Source organism: Paralichthys olivaceus, chromosome 10 (assembly GCF_024713975.1).
Source record: "Paralichthys olivaceus isolate ysfri-2021 chromosome 10, ASM2471397v2, whole genome shotgun sequence".
Taxonomy (NCBI): domain Eukaryota; kingdom Metazoa; phylum Chordata; class Actinopteri; order Pleuronectiformes; family Paralichthyidae; genus Paralichthys; species Paralichthys olivaceus.
The window spans coordinates 3,372,501-3,386,720 of NC_091102.1; the positions used below are offsets into that span (position 1 = coordinate 3,372,501).

The 14,220-nt window shown below is 45.3% G+C and overlaps 2 protein-coding genes across 2 annotated transcripts; one reads left to right on the forward strand and one right to left on the reverse strand.

The window, feature by feature from the left end:
• The first annotated feature begins 723 nt into the window (after positions 1 to 723).
• Positions 724 to 4,955, forward strand: fzd5 (frizzled class receptor 5). Its single transcript, XM_020105094.2, has one exon. It carries the CDS (start codon positions 1,291 to 1,293, stop codon positions 3,031 to 3,033), a length of 1,743 nt encoding a protein of 580 aa, XP_019960653.2. The 5' UTR covers positions 724 to 1,290; the 3' UTR covers positions 3,034 to 4,955.
• Positions 4,956 to 5,567: 612 nt separating this feature from the next.
• ccnyl1 (cyclin Y-like 1) lies at positions 5,568 to 13,956 on the reverse strand. Its single transcript, XM_020105100.2, has 10 exons — positions 12,970 to 13,956; positions 11,179 to 11,253; positions 10,842 to 10,885; positions 10,323 to 10,423; positions 9,927 to 9,962; positions 9,769 to 9,820; positions 9,426 to 9,545; positions 8,880 to 9,046; positions 7,373 to 7,535; positions 5,568 to 7,163 (listed from the first exon to the last, which is right to left on the reverse strand). Exons 1-10 carry the CDS (start codon positions 13,130 to 13,132, stop codon positions 7,047 to 7,049), a joined length of 1,038 nt encoding a protein of 345 aa, XP_019960659.1. The 5' UTR covers positions 13,133 to 13,956; the 3' UTR covers positions 5,568 to 7,046.
• Between the last annotated feature and the right edge of the window lie 264 nt (positions 13,957 to 14,220).

Here is a 14,220-nt window from a genome sequence, read left to right on the forward strand (position 1 = left end):
ATAGTAATTCAGATATTTCACAGCAAAAAGTACTAAATCAAAGTACTACTGTACTGAAGTAATTCATTAAATCCAAGTGATACATACTTGTATTGGTGTATTATTGATTATTATTGCGTAACTGTCAAAAAATGGCCGAATAATTTTTCTAATGCTTTAAATTTCCTTAATTTGTTGTTTTATTATACCTCTGTTTTTTGATCCACTTTCAAAAAGCCAATTCCAGAAAAAACATTAAATTAAACACAGGTTTAATACAAAGATCAAACAATTGGAAATGAATAATTAAACCAAGTAAAAAACAATATGTGACCAAATATTCATGATGTCTAACAAATGTGTTCTTTTTAAAGAAGTGGCTCTTTTTAATTCTGTTTTATTCATGTTGTGTTTTACTTGTTTATCTTTCTTATCGTTTACCTTCAATCTTTCAGTTTTTAACTTGTAAAGCACCTCGTAACTATTTTTTTGGAAAGGTGCTGAAATAAATATAAAATAAAATAACCTGCCTTCAGGATGAATAAAGTTGCGTTGGATCATTTTGTATAATATTCTTGGAAAAACTGTCCTTTTGTTTAATTTGAGTTTGTTTTAATCTCTTCCATCAAAAGAGGAGCCAGTGATACCAATCCTGATTTTCCTTGGAGTGGTATTATTTCCCACGGGCTGTGAACGCCTCGCTGAGTGTGATGAGGAGCTGCACCTCCTCTCAGACCTGATTTCGTCCTGAGGCTCAGAGAAGCTGCAGCTCTGTCGACCTCCAGGAGCTTTTCTTTCCTCCTCCCTCTGAGGGAAACTGTGGATTATCACCGTGTTGACGCTGCAGAGAAAACACACGTGGAGCTTCACGAAGAGACTGAGTCCAACATGTGAGTTCACATGTTTCCATGTTCCCGAGGGAACAAACCCGGAGAGGACGCGTCCGGCTGCGCTTTTACGCACCAGCTTCCAGACGCACCGACTCGGAGACATTTCAGTTCGTGGACTTTTATTTCCCTTTCTTGCAGATTGAAAAGTTTCCTGGACACTTTTGAGTCTCGTTGTCTTTTTGTTTTTGAGTCTCACGATGCGACTTCTTCCTGCGGCGAGGAGAGAAACTGCCCCCGGGTTGTTAAAGTGACTGCATCGTGAACTTTCTCCACAATGAGAGCTGCAGCTCTGGTGAATGACTGACAGCTCGGTGGTGGAGCTGCAGGACGCGGAACTTCAATCCAACTTCACTCTTCTCACTTTGACTCTGAATTAATTCAGATTAATAGTTTATTGGAACTGTTCTCCCTCGCGGCTCTCATGGGGAGGTGCGCGCCACGCAGCCCGGTGTTCCCGCGGCCCCTCGTGTTCTCTCTCCTGCTGCTCCTCCGCGGTGCGGGTCTCACCTCCGCAGCCTCCAAGGACCTGGTGTGTGAGCCCATCACGGTGCCCATGTGCAAGGGCATCGTCTATAACCTGACCTACATGCCCAACCAGTTCAACCACGACACCCAGGAGGAGGTGGGCCTGGAGGTGCACCAGTTCTGGCCCCTGGTGCGCATCCACTGCTCCCCGGACCTGCTCTTCTTCCTGTGCAGCATGTACACCCCCATCTGTCTGCCGGACTACCGCAAGCCGCTGCCGCCCTGCCGCTCCGTGTGCGAGCGGGCCAAGCGCGGCTGCTCCCCGCTCATGAGCCAGTACGGCTTCGAGTGGCCCGAGAGGATGAGCTGCGAGCGGCTGCCTCAGCTGGGGGACGAGACCCTGTGCATGGACCAGAACAGCAGCGAGATCACCACGCTGGCCCCGCCGTTCCCCAAACCCACCCCTAAAGGCCGGACCAGGCTCCCGAGCCCCCCTCAGTGCGACAGGGAGTGCCGCTGCAGGGACCCGCTGGTCCCCATCAAGAGGGAGTCCCACGCCCTGTACGGCCGGGTCCAGACCGGGCCCCTGCCCAACTGTGCCCAGCCCTGCCACCAGCACTACTTCTCAGCTGATGAGCGGGCCTTCACCAGCTTCTGGGTGGGCCTCTGGTCGGTGCTGTGCTTCATCTCCACCTTGACCACCGTGGCCACCTTCCTCATTGACATGGAGCGCTTCAAGTACCCAGAGAGGCCCATCATCTTCCTCGCTGCCTGCTACCTCTTCGTCTCCTTGGGTTACATCATCCGCCTGGTGGCAGGTCATGAGCGGGTGGCCTGTGGGGCCAGCGGCGGTGGTGGTGACCAGCTGCACATCCTCTACGACACCACGGGCCCAGCTCTCTGCACCCTGGTCTTCTTGTTGGTGTACTTCTTCGGCATGGCCAGCTCCATCTGGTGGGTGGTGTTGTCCTTCACCTGGTTCCTGGCTGCAGGGATGAAGTGGGGCAGCGAGGCCATCGCCGGATACTCTCAGTATTTCCACCTCGCCGCTTGGCTCATCCCCAGCGTCAAGACCATCGTGGTCCTGGCCCTCAGCTCTGTGGACGGGGACCCTGTGGCCGGGATCTGCTACGTGGGGAACCAGAGTCTGGAGAACCTCCGGGGATTCGTACTTGCTCCTCTGGTGGTTTACCTCTTCACTGGTTCCCTCTTTCTGCTCGCAGGCTTTGTTTCTCTCTTCCGCATCAGAAGCATCATCAAGCAAGGCGGCACCAAGACGGACAAACTGGAGCGGCTGATGATCCGCATCGGGCTCTTCACGGTGCTCTACACCGTCCCAGCCACCATCGTGGTGGCCTGCCTGGTCTACGAGCAGCACTACCGGCCCGGCTGGGAGCGAGCCTTGGCCTGCTCCTGCCCGACTGAGCGCCAGCGCTCGGGTCTGGGTCCGGACTACGCCATCTTCATGCTCAAGTACTTCATGTGCTTGGTGGTGGGCATCACCTCCGGGGTGTGGATTTGGTCAGGCAAAACCCTCGAGTCCTGGAGGAGGTTTGTGGCTCGCTGCTGCCCCTGCTGGCTGCAGAAGGCCACTGCTCCACCCTCCATGTACAGTGAGGCCAGTACTGCTTTAACTGGACACACTGGAACCGGGCTGACGTCAGGGATCTATCATAAAGCTGCTCCGTCTCATATATGAGCTGACTGGACTTATTATTATTATTATTATTATGTTCACGTTCACACTGAATAGTTTCCTCTGTGGACACTTGGACACAAACGATCCAAACAGAACGAGACGTGGACAAACGCCTGCAGGAGTGACTCCGGAAAAAAAATCAACAAAATACAAAGTATTTGAGAAAAATGATTCAAACAAGTTCACAGCTTTAAAGAGCTGGAAACCTTTTTTTTTTTTTTCCAGTCAGAGACACACGGAGCCTCGATAGAATCTCCCGTTCTTCTTCCTGTTAGTTTATCCCGAGCACTGAGAGAGAAAAACATATTTATTTATGTAAATATTGTAAAAATTTGATGTAAAAAAGAGAAGATTAGTTGTATAGTGTGATGACTAGTTAGAAAACAACCAATGTCACTGCCACAAGTCGAGAGTGAGACACCAGGGAAACAGATCTCATCTGATTTGAAGTGTGTATAAATTTGTACATATCAGTGTTTGAGTTTGACGTCCAGTGTTTTTGTACGATTGCAAACTGAAAACTGTCTCGAAGGTTTTTCTCGGACTTTAAAGTGAGAATCAAAAACGGATTCAGTCGTTTTAATGGACGACTTTAGTTTCAATTAGTTTTGTCAATGACATGTGAACGAACTGCCCTTGACCTTTAGCCCCACCTGCTGGTTGACAGAGGAACTGAATCACACCAGAGACCCTCAAGTATGAAATATAAAAATATTCGAGGCAACAAAATCTACAATTGGATTAATTTAGTTCGACATAATTGACTTTTTAAAAAATTAATTTCTGTTCTGACTCTTGTGCTGTGGATTCACTGATGCCCTCAGCGTCCCCCTCCAGGTCCCTGGACCTCAGCTTGAGAACCGTTGCTCTGTTTTTCTAATGATCTCATGTCACCGACTCTGAACAGACGTAACAATAGATAACTTCACCACAGACGGGTTTGATAAATGACCAGTTACAAAACTTATTTCTATATTAGTTTCAGTTAGATTTTGCTTTAGTTTCAAACCATTGTGCAAGAATTCATATTTTTTTAGTTTGGAAAAAAAATTGGAAATTTGGAAACATCAATTTCAGATTTGGAAAAATGTGCATTTTTATTATTTTCCCAAAAATGATAGATCAAAACAATTGAAGCAAATGAATTAATTAATAATGAATATACACATTCTCTCTGTAACATATAATATATGTCATTATATTCTGTAATACTGACTTTTGGAAATCTAACTGCAATGTTCTAAAATATGAGCTCACACTGAATATGTCAATTATTTCAAATCAAAGCATAAAGAAGAACTTAAGTTGAAAGATAATCATCAGAGGTTTTTAGAGGACGGTTTTAATTTATCACATCTGACTGTATTCAAACTTAATTTGTGGAAACTTTGATGAGCCAACGAATCTGTTCGCTGTCGTATGATGTGAAGGAGCCTCAGGTCTTCTCTCAGAGGTCAGAGGTCACGTTCGGTGTCAGGAGTCTACAAATGAGCTGAACTTAAAGAAACCAGAAACTTAAAGAAAGGTGACGCTGTCCCCCAGAGATCAGTGTCAACAGTCACATCACAAAACAGAATTTATGGATAAAATAATCCTCAGTTTGTTTCCTGCCTCCTGCCGTGATGTGTTGTGACGTCAGTGTCGTGTTCTCTCTAAACTTCTGTGTCCAAGTGTTAGAAAACATGTCTGTAATTTATTAGTCTGATTTGAGCGAATGTGATTGTGCGAGTGATGAACGTCGGTAAAAAAACTGACATCGTGGTTCGTCTGTACGTTGAAGTGTAAATCTGTTTTTCACACCGAGATAAACTCTTTAAAAAAGATTTTAAAAAGTTGTAGATTTTTGATTCATATTGTGGAATTAAAAGTGAGTTGATCTGGAGTTTGTGTCTGTGACAAAATAAACTGAGTTTTGTTTTTAACGAACAGCACAGAGCAGTTTTTTTCAGAAGTTGATCAACTTGTATTTAAATTTATGCTTAAAAGAAGAAAATATATTTTTTGAATTGTTAAAACGTTCATTGACTCAAAAGTTTAATTTCCGTGAGAAACTTAAATTCACAAATATCAACTTCTAACTTTGAATTCTTCTATAAAATCCATTTCTCATTGAAGACACTGAAACATGTCGTCTCACCTGCTTCGTGCTGACTGAACGTGTTGTCGTCTGTTCCGGTCACATGAGGAGAAGTCGCACAAGAAGTCGCCGGCTCGTACCATCGTCCTCCATCTTTAAACCTACTGGTCGTCTCATAGACCAGAATCCAACGCAGCACGACAGTCATTCGTTCACAAAAGTATAAAAAACGAGTAGTGAGACCTTAACATTGCGAGATTGTCCGTTTTCCCCATAATTCATTGCTGCTGGACTTGGTGAAGGTTCATTTTTGACATCATGACGTCAGCGGTCTTCGCTCCAGGTGAGGCTGCTGCAGCTCGGATGCGTCGAACACCGATCGTTGAGATAAATCAATCACACACACACACAGATCAGACACACAACACACAACAGTTTGCAATGAACACAACACATCTTTGTTACATGATTAGTGTTTATTTAAAATACTCCGTCTGCAAATGTTTTTCTTTTCAATTAAAAACAAGACACGTTTCACAGCTAGTGGCCTACATAGTAAGCAAAAAGGAGGGGAGTGTCCATCAGTCTCTTTCAGCCCCTCATCATCTAAGTAGTTCGTTCAGAAGCTCTGGTCGGGGTCTGGGACGAGCACGGGGGCGTGTTGATCTGTAGAGCGCCTCCTTGAGGCGGGGGCGGGGGGGGAATACTGAGCCCGGACAGCGTGGACCCAAACCTACATTATGTTGAATCTGCTACATGGAGCCAGTCTGTAGCAGAACTGATCCAGAATCTGTAAAATGTGTCCAGTTTGACCACATGTAGAGTTTATCTCCAAAGTGAAGCTGATCCCAGATTGGCACCCGACACCCTGACACACACACACACACACACACCTGACTGAAGGTGTGCTGGCTTCTGTGCTGCTGTAGAATATTTATACTTTAATACTTCTCATCTGAGACATGCTATGCTATATCCAAATAGGTAGATAATTAACTCAGACAGGATGCAACACCACTGGTATCAACAGTAAACACATTTGATTTACACTCTCAAAATGTCTTTTGGTTTTAATTCTAATTTACAAGAAGGAACATTTTCAGGGCGGGGCCATAAAACTACAGTAATCATCACGAAACAATGAGCATGAATAGAAATATAACCAAAGTCCAATATATAGATGGATATATTGCTCAGTTATTATTTGAATGTACCTCAGATTTATCAAGTGCTTGTGATTCTCTGCTCACCAAGAAGATTTCTGGATAATGTTCTTGGCCATATCGCCCGGCTCTAGTATTTTGAATTTGTTGTGCCTATGTCATATTTCATTTTGGTGAAGTTTCTTTTCTTGTCAACAAATCCCAAAACAAACCAAACACACCAGGAACCAACTGATCTGAGAACAACCGTGTGATGTCTTTCTTCTCCAACAACAGAACAAACCAACTGTCTCGACCGCCACAGAGTTAAGAGCCAGAAAGTTTTGAAACCGACTTCCACAACGGTGGTTTTGTTTTTATCTTTTTAATGGGATTTGGTGAATCATAAAAAAAAAAAAAAAAAAAAAAATCGCCTAACACCAATCTAATCTTTAAGGCTATGTTGAAATATTTTTGCAAAGATGTAATCTCAATGACAATCACCAAGACTTGGTGAGCGACTGCACCAGAGTCAGTTCTAACACACGTCATCATGGGAACAAGGGCCAGTTAAGAAATAAATAAAGGAGAACTGTAAAAACAATAGTTTGAGGTTTCACAATCATGCAGCTCTACAGCTGTGATGTAAGTCACCGCTGAGTCCGGTCACACTGGAGCTTCTGAAGCCTGAATACTGCCGTGGCTGCGTGAACCCTGTGGGGCAGCCGTGTTAGTGTGGGGGCGGACTGTGGGTCAGCCGGACTCTGAGAGAGGGCGGATGGCAGCAGGGCGGCCTATGACAGCACAGCGTTGGAGCGTCGTATACCTATCAGGTTGTCGGCGCTGAAGGAGCGTCTGATCGCTGCTCGGCTCAGGTCTTTGTACTTGTCCTCACATAGTCTTGAAATGGCCTGGGCAGAAAAAAGACACCGAACAACACCGCTGGTAATAAAGTCCTGACGCTGCTCAAAGACTCTGCAGACGTAAACACAACAGTGACCGAAAATAACACATAGCAGAGGATGTAGCCTGAGGTCAGAGGACGAACAATGAAATCAAAGAAAGTTAAATATCACAAATAAGAGCAGACGTGAGTCGAGGTCTGGGGAGAGCAGCTCACCTCGAGTTTCTGGGCACGCTGGTTGTTCAGAGGCTCCAGGGGGAAGCTGAGGTTGTTGTCATCAGCCAGCTGCCGCAGATCAAAGTAGTACTTGGCGTAGACACTGGCTGGCACGTTGATATTAAACTGGAGAAGCTCCAGGAAGTGACGCTCCATCTCATTCCTGGGAAAAGACATGTCATGAGTAACGACGACTCGATTTACAATCATAGAATTTTTCAGCAAATCTAACAACGGTCGCGTTTCGTTACTAAAACATTTTCCTCACAGACGTCGTTTGTTTGACTAAGTTCTCACACACACACACAGAGAGAGAGAGAGAGAGAGAGAGAGAGAGAGAGAGAGAGAGAGAGAGAGAGAGAGAAATAGAAAACTTGCAGGTTATCAGACGTGTCTCTGCAAAAACCCTGCTGGAGTCTTTTCCTGACTACAAGCTCCATCATCTCCTCCTCCTCATCCTCATCATCATCATCACAGCAATGAGAAGAGCTGAGGGAGGTGGTCGCCAAGGAGACAGCATCCGGGGATGCTTTGTTGGTCAGCAAAGGTGGTACGAGCGAGTGTGAGTGTGTGTGTGATGTCTGGTCTCCCGGGGCAACTAATGGAGTGGGCGAGAGCCTGGGCCATTATGTACAAGGAGTGAGAGCACTTGAGACCCTCCCCTCCATTTCTCTCTCTGTCTCTCTCTCTCTACTCTTCCTCCCATCCCTCCCTTCATCCAGACCCAAGCACGCTCACAAAGACACTTCAATGGCAGCGATGCAAACAGAGCAGAGAGGGAGAGAGAGAGAGAGAGAGTGTAGGTCAGACATGATGCGGTATGAGAGGAAAGAGAGAGTCACAGGGAGAGAGAGAGAGAGAAAGAGAGATGGGGGTTCTCGGACAGAGAAAACACACATGCAGGCAGTGCACCTTTCCAAATCACAAAACAACAAGGAGGCACTTCCAACCTCTTTTATATACAACCACACCACACACACACACACACACACACACACATGGGGGAAGAGCAATTGTAGGAAATAAAGGCTGGCCGCCTCATGTGCAGCCCCTGGCCTCTTCACAGGATTATATACCAATCGACAGAAAAGATGCTGCAGCTTCCATCTGTTTCTCTAAGTGCATCTTTGTTGTTATGCTTCTTCTATTAGGGAAGAATATTCTGTCTCAGCTGTTTTATTTTGTAAGAATCTATTTTTTTTAATATAGAAAAAGCAAACAACTGGAGATCTGAAAACCAAAACTCATCAATAACAAACAAGGTAACAAAGGGATCTGAGTTGTGGTGTCAGTGAAGCAGTGTGAACGATGTTCCTGACCACATCCTCAATCTCTCACTGGAGGATCCCAACACGTTCCTGGAAAAATCACTTCTTCTGCAACAACGAACTTGGAACCCTGCGTTGTTTGACAAGAACTTCTCTCCTGATGCTCCTTTAAAACTAGTCCTGTAACAACCAGTGTTGAGTCTTGCTACAACCCAAACTGAAAAGAAACAACAACTCACATGTCCTCCACCGTGGTGTCTTTAAGGATCTGGCAGTAGTCGACATTCCACACAGCCTGGTCATCCCAGACTTTGGAAGCCAACAAGATGGCTCCCAGGACGATTCGCTTCCAGTTGGCGGGGCAGATATCCAGCTCAGCGTAGGTCAGCAGGCGCTCCAAGTACACCTTGTGGAAGAAGAACATAACAAACACACTGAATGTGATTCCTTCCACAGTAAATGTCATTAAATGTATGTACTGGTAATTATTATCAAGCAATATCGAAAAACAGATATCTTGGCCGTGTCACTCAGCCCTTCAGTGATGTTTTAACATCACACAGACACTCTCCATCACTATCACATGACTTTACTGCCCTCTGGTGACCGCTAAATCCAACATCACATGCAAACACTGCTGTGCACTTTACTAAACTCCCATAATATCTTATTACATTTCAGGGCAGCTGCATTAATATCAAATACATTTACAGACTCGAGCATTGTTAAAAACTGCCTCTCATTTGTACCAATAAACAGTTTCAAGCGAATTTTCGAGAACTCACAAGAGTGACGATGGCACATTCCGCTGTGAGCTGCGCAGCACTGAAGAGCGTTCGGACAAAGCGGTAGATCAGTTTGTGTTCGGGGTCTACGTGAAAGTAGTCGTCTGGCACTGGTTCTCTCTGTAAAGAATGGTGCAACACAGAAACCTCTGAGGGAAGAACGGACGATTGAAGGAGTCTGAAAGCCTCGTGGTTGTTCTGGCAAAGTACCAGACAAATGACTTGGTGAATCGAGACGACTGGAGTGAGACACTGACTTTGGACTCTAATGATGAGCAGCAGGGAAAGAAACTACAACTGGCAAACAGGAATGTGTTTGTGGAAACTTCTTCAATATACTCACTGATAAGGGGTGCAACTTCTCATCGAAGATGTCCAGTGACTTGCCGGAGTCCCTGAACGACAAACCATACATCCGTTTTCACACGTTTAATGATTTAGCGACATAAATTGCCAGATATAATGTAAGAAAAAAAAATCAAATTAAAGATGTGAACTCACCTGTTTTTGATGTGGTAGTATATTGCTAATGTGACACTGGAGACAGGGAGTAAAGAGAGGGAAACGTTTTATAGCTTCAATAAAAACAATCTGAGTGGGAGAACTGTGTGTGTCTGTGTGTGTGTGTGTGTCTGTCAAAGTTTATGGTGTAACAAAACTTGAACACACATTCAGAAAGGAAAACCCACCGAGATAATCCTGTTGAAATGTGATTATCCAGATTCTCTAGAATAATTTCCTAAATTAGGCGTAAGAACATCTGTTTTCGTCACGCAGCCACTAAGTAATACTTTAGGATTACCAGGCTGTGATGCAACAGGATTTTCTCATGTGAAATTAGTGACTTAACAGCGTTATGCATATGAGTAAGTGTGTGTGTGTGTGTGATTCTCTCACCATTTGATTGTGCTTTTAAGGTTTGGCTGGCTGACGGTGCTGTCGTCTATAAAGATCGTGGAGCAGGAGCTGTATTTCTTTGACAATGGACCAGGAGATACCTGGAGGCATTGAAATTGCACAATCAACAACTTGGTACAGGAATTATTTTTGATGGCTAGATTTCGTTGGACTGGTTTCAGGTGTCTGAATGGCTGCAGACACATCTGCAGACACATCTGAAAACATGCCAGCAAAAGCAATAAAGTGTTAAACATCAGAGATATTTGAGGATTTAAATATTGCACAACAGCAGATGTGGCATGTGAGAGTATATAAAGATATAACCTTACAAGGAAACCAAGAAAATTGAATGCAATAACCATCTTTACGCAGATACTACGCTGCCACTTGTCATGTATGATTCTTTTGGTAAAATACAGTGTATACTCACATTCTGGTTATTTGAGATAATACAGTTTAGCAAACATAATCAGCAACAATCAGATTTATGATCAACATTAGGATGTCGACACTTACATGACTGATATGATTTATGTGGTTGCTTTTCCTCTTGTCTCGAACTGTAAAAGGAAGAGAAACGTTCAGAGAGATCTGTTTTTACACATCTGGTTACTTATGAAGAAGTCAGTATGAAGTATGTTATTATAGTTAGAGATGCTTGTGGCTCAAGTGGCTGTGTGATACACTCCCCACTTAATCAAGCTCCACAGTGAAGCAGGTCACGAACGTTACAACACTAGTCTGGATCGTAACAACAGTAAAACAGAGATTGAAATAAGAAAACTGCACAAATGTTGTTAACTTGCTGACACACTCATTCTTAACAAAGACAGTTCATGTTCAGATCGCTCACCGTCTGTCTGAGACTTGCTAAGGAAGATGGTGCTCGCTCTGGCGTGGTCTGAGGGGTTAGACTCCAATGCTAACTCTATAAAACAAAGTTTATTTCAGTGCATTATACTGACAACATGTCAACAGAAGTACAGATCAAACATGCCACTGAGTGCACACACCCTATCTCTGGAAATGATGAGTTAAAACAGACAATGCAGTTTTCCCTGTGTTACATTATTTTGGCTGGTAAAACTACTCCACAAACATTAAAAAGGTTTTACTTGCAGAGGACACAATACAATGAAATGTACTATTTCAAGTCAATCTACTGATTGCACTGCTTGACCATGCAGTTCCATCTGTAACACAAACAGAACACTGGATTATCCGCCAGCCTTGACTTAGAGAATTGTTTCTCATCCAAATCCATGCAGACGGCGCATTACATAAAAGACAGGGGATTAGGTGGTGGCAGCATTTGTGACGTGAGGACGGTGAGAAGAGACATGAGGAATGAGGGAGGGACTGCTGGACGTATTTTGACCCTCGCCCCGCCAACAGCTGGTCTCATACACTGTAGTGTCCACAACAACATGAATGGAATGAGCACAGCATGCCTGGGGGTCAGTGAGGAGTGGCACCGTGGGGGCTGAGGGTACAGAAATTGTGACCCTGGATTCACAGCATGGAATTTACACTTGTACTCTAATAGTGGACACGGTGGTGTTAAGTTAAAGTCACATTGAAAATGCTGTTTTTGATTAGGTACATAAGTTCATAAGAAAAAAAAACATCTGATCTAATTAAAAATCTCTTTTGTTTTCTGCTAGATATGTCCTCCATCTGAAAATTGGAAAAATAACTGACAAGAATCATCATATATAACATTGGGCACAGTGATATTAACATATAATATCAATAAGCTGCACATTTCAAATGCAGTTTGTTTATCTTGGTTAAAGAAGTTTCTCCCTCTCTACTTCTGCAGGATTTCACTCCCTGATGAGCAATGATGAAAAAACTGAGGTTGATAAAAAGAGCAAGCAAGAATTGTTTTTATTGCTAATGGCTGAGTGGTTAATGTGGCGTCTAGAAGATGAGTGGTTTGTTTTCATTGTTAACGTCTGACTTGGTAATATGAAGCCAGTGTGATCAATACGATACAGTGCTCAGCTACAGAATGCCAAGAATGTCCTCGGCATCATCGCCAGAGCTCTGCTGACAGAGGGATGGAAGTAAACATGCAGAGCCACTTGGCAAAAGCTGGAGAGAGTTTTTTCTGCGTGCATGTGTGTGTGTGTGTGCGTTGTCCCTGCAGCTGTGAAAGACTGAATATGAAAACAGTTGCGTGTTGTTACAGGGCTGGGCAACAACACAAAGTCAACCATCAATATATTGCTTATGCATTGTGTGACACAAAGAGGAAGTAACACAAAGCTGATCTGCCTCAGGCACGTGTTACTGTGTAAGATGTTTTGCAGTTTATTAAGTATTTATCATTCTCTGCTCAAAAAGAGGAGTTTAAAACCGCACACTTCACTCAGGAGCAATGTGATGTGACGTGATGATAACTGATGCACACTGATTGTTATCGTGATATAATCTCTGGACACGATCATGAGGTGTAGTGTGACAGTAGTGTGTGTGTGTGTGTGTGTGTGAACATGATGTGCGTGTTTGGGAGTCACATGAAGTTCCTTCTCATCATGATCCCTCTTCTCTCAGTGGCTGGATGGAGGATGAACCCTAACCCACACACAAACAGAACAAACACACTGTGGTCAAACGGAGCTGTGCATTCGTCGCCTACCGTCGGGGACCTCTCTGTCGCTGATGTGCTGCAGGTAGGGCACCGTGTTGTCGTCGCTCGCCTCGGTGCTGGTCTGCAGCTCCTCCAGGCGCTCCGCCGGTTGCCTCGACGGGAGCTTGGGACTCGACTCGGGGGAGACGCAGCACGACACGGTGTTCCCCATCCCGCACCGGGAGAAGGGCGTGGGCTCCCCTGTGCTGCAGCGGAGTTCGAGTAGTGCAAAAAATGTGTGTTTGCTAGCAGAAGCGAGCCCGACACAGCCTCAGAGGCATTACCCGGCTCTGCTCGGTGTTAGCACTGCGCTATCTCCGGGAGCTAAACCGCCGCTGCGCGACTCCAGGGAATCGCATTCCTGTCCATCTGAGGGTGCGAGGGCCTCGGCTCTCCCTGTCCGCGTCGCCTCTTCCTCGATACACTCGATGAGTTCGTGTCACAACAAGCGGAGGCTAGTTTACTGCAGGCGGCCGTTCATTCATTCATTCATTCATTCATTCATTCATTCAACATACAAGGCTTTTCGCTGCTAGGGAGCTAACTAGCATTGGAGCTAGCTAACTAGTTAACTTTCTCCTCCTACTCCACATTAAATCCACTTCTGGCGTCCGCGTCACACGCACAGTCGACTCTTAACAATAAATACGTCGCGACTTCAAATTCGGAAATCCCGGATAATTCATTTTTTCACGACACTTTCCAAACAATTCCACGGCCGCCTCCTCGCACTCGGTCCCCGGTGTGTCGCCAAATGTAGCCCGAGGCTTCTGCGGCCTCCACTTAGGGGAACCGGCGTGAAGAGAGAGAAGAGGCAGATCCAGGAGTGTGGGCTGATGAATCCTCCCGGAGGTCAGGGTGAAGAAAGCTCCCTCTGGCTCTTCACCAGGCCGCCGGCTCCGTCAGCTGCCCCGGACTCCTCCTCGGTGTCCTCCGCGCCGCCGCCGCCATCTGTTGCCCGGAGCTGACCAGCGGAGACCTCTTAGTCCCGCCCACGGCAGGGGTTCACTTCAACCCCCATTGGCTGGAGAAACGAAACCGGGGCGTTTGAGAGCCGGTGATTGGCTGAAGGAGCTGTCAGTCACAGACGATTTAAACCAGCGGAACACATTCACAACGAGGCTATTTTTAAATCGTCACTGGGCCACACCCTTTTTCACTGAAGCCGGCCTCCTATTGCACCCCCTACCTGTCAATCAAAGCCTCCCTCTTCATTCATGACATCAGTGATAAACAACCTGATGAGTTGAGATGAAACCA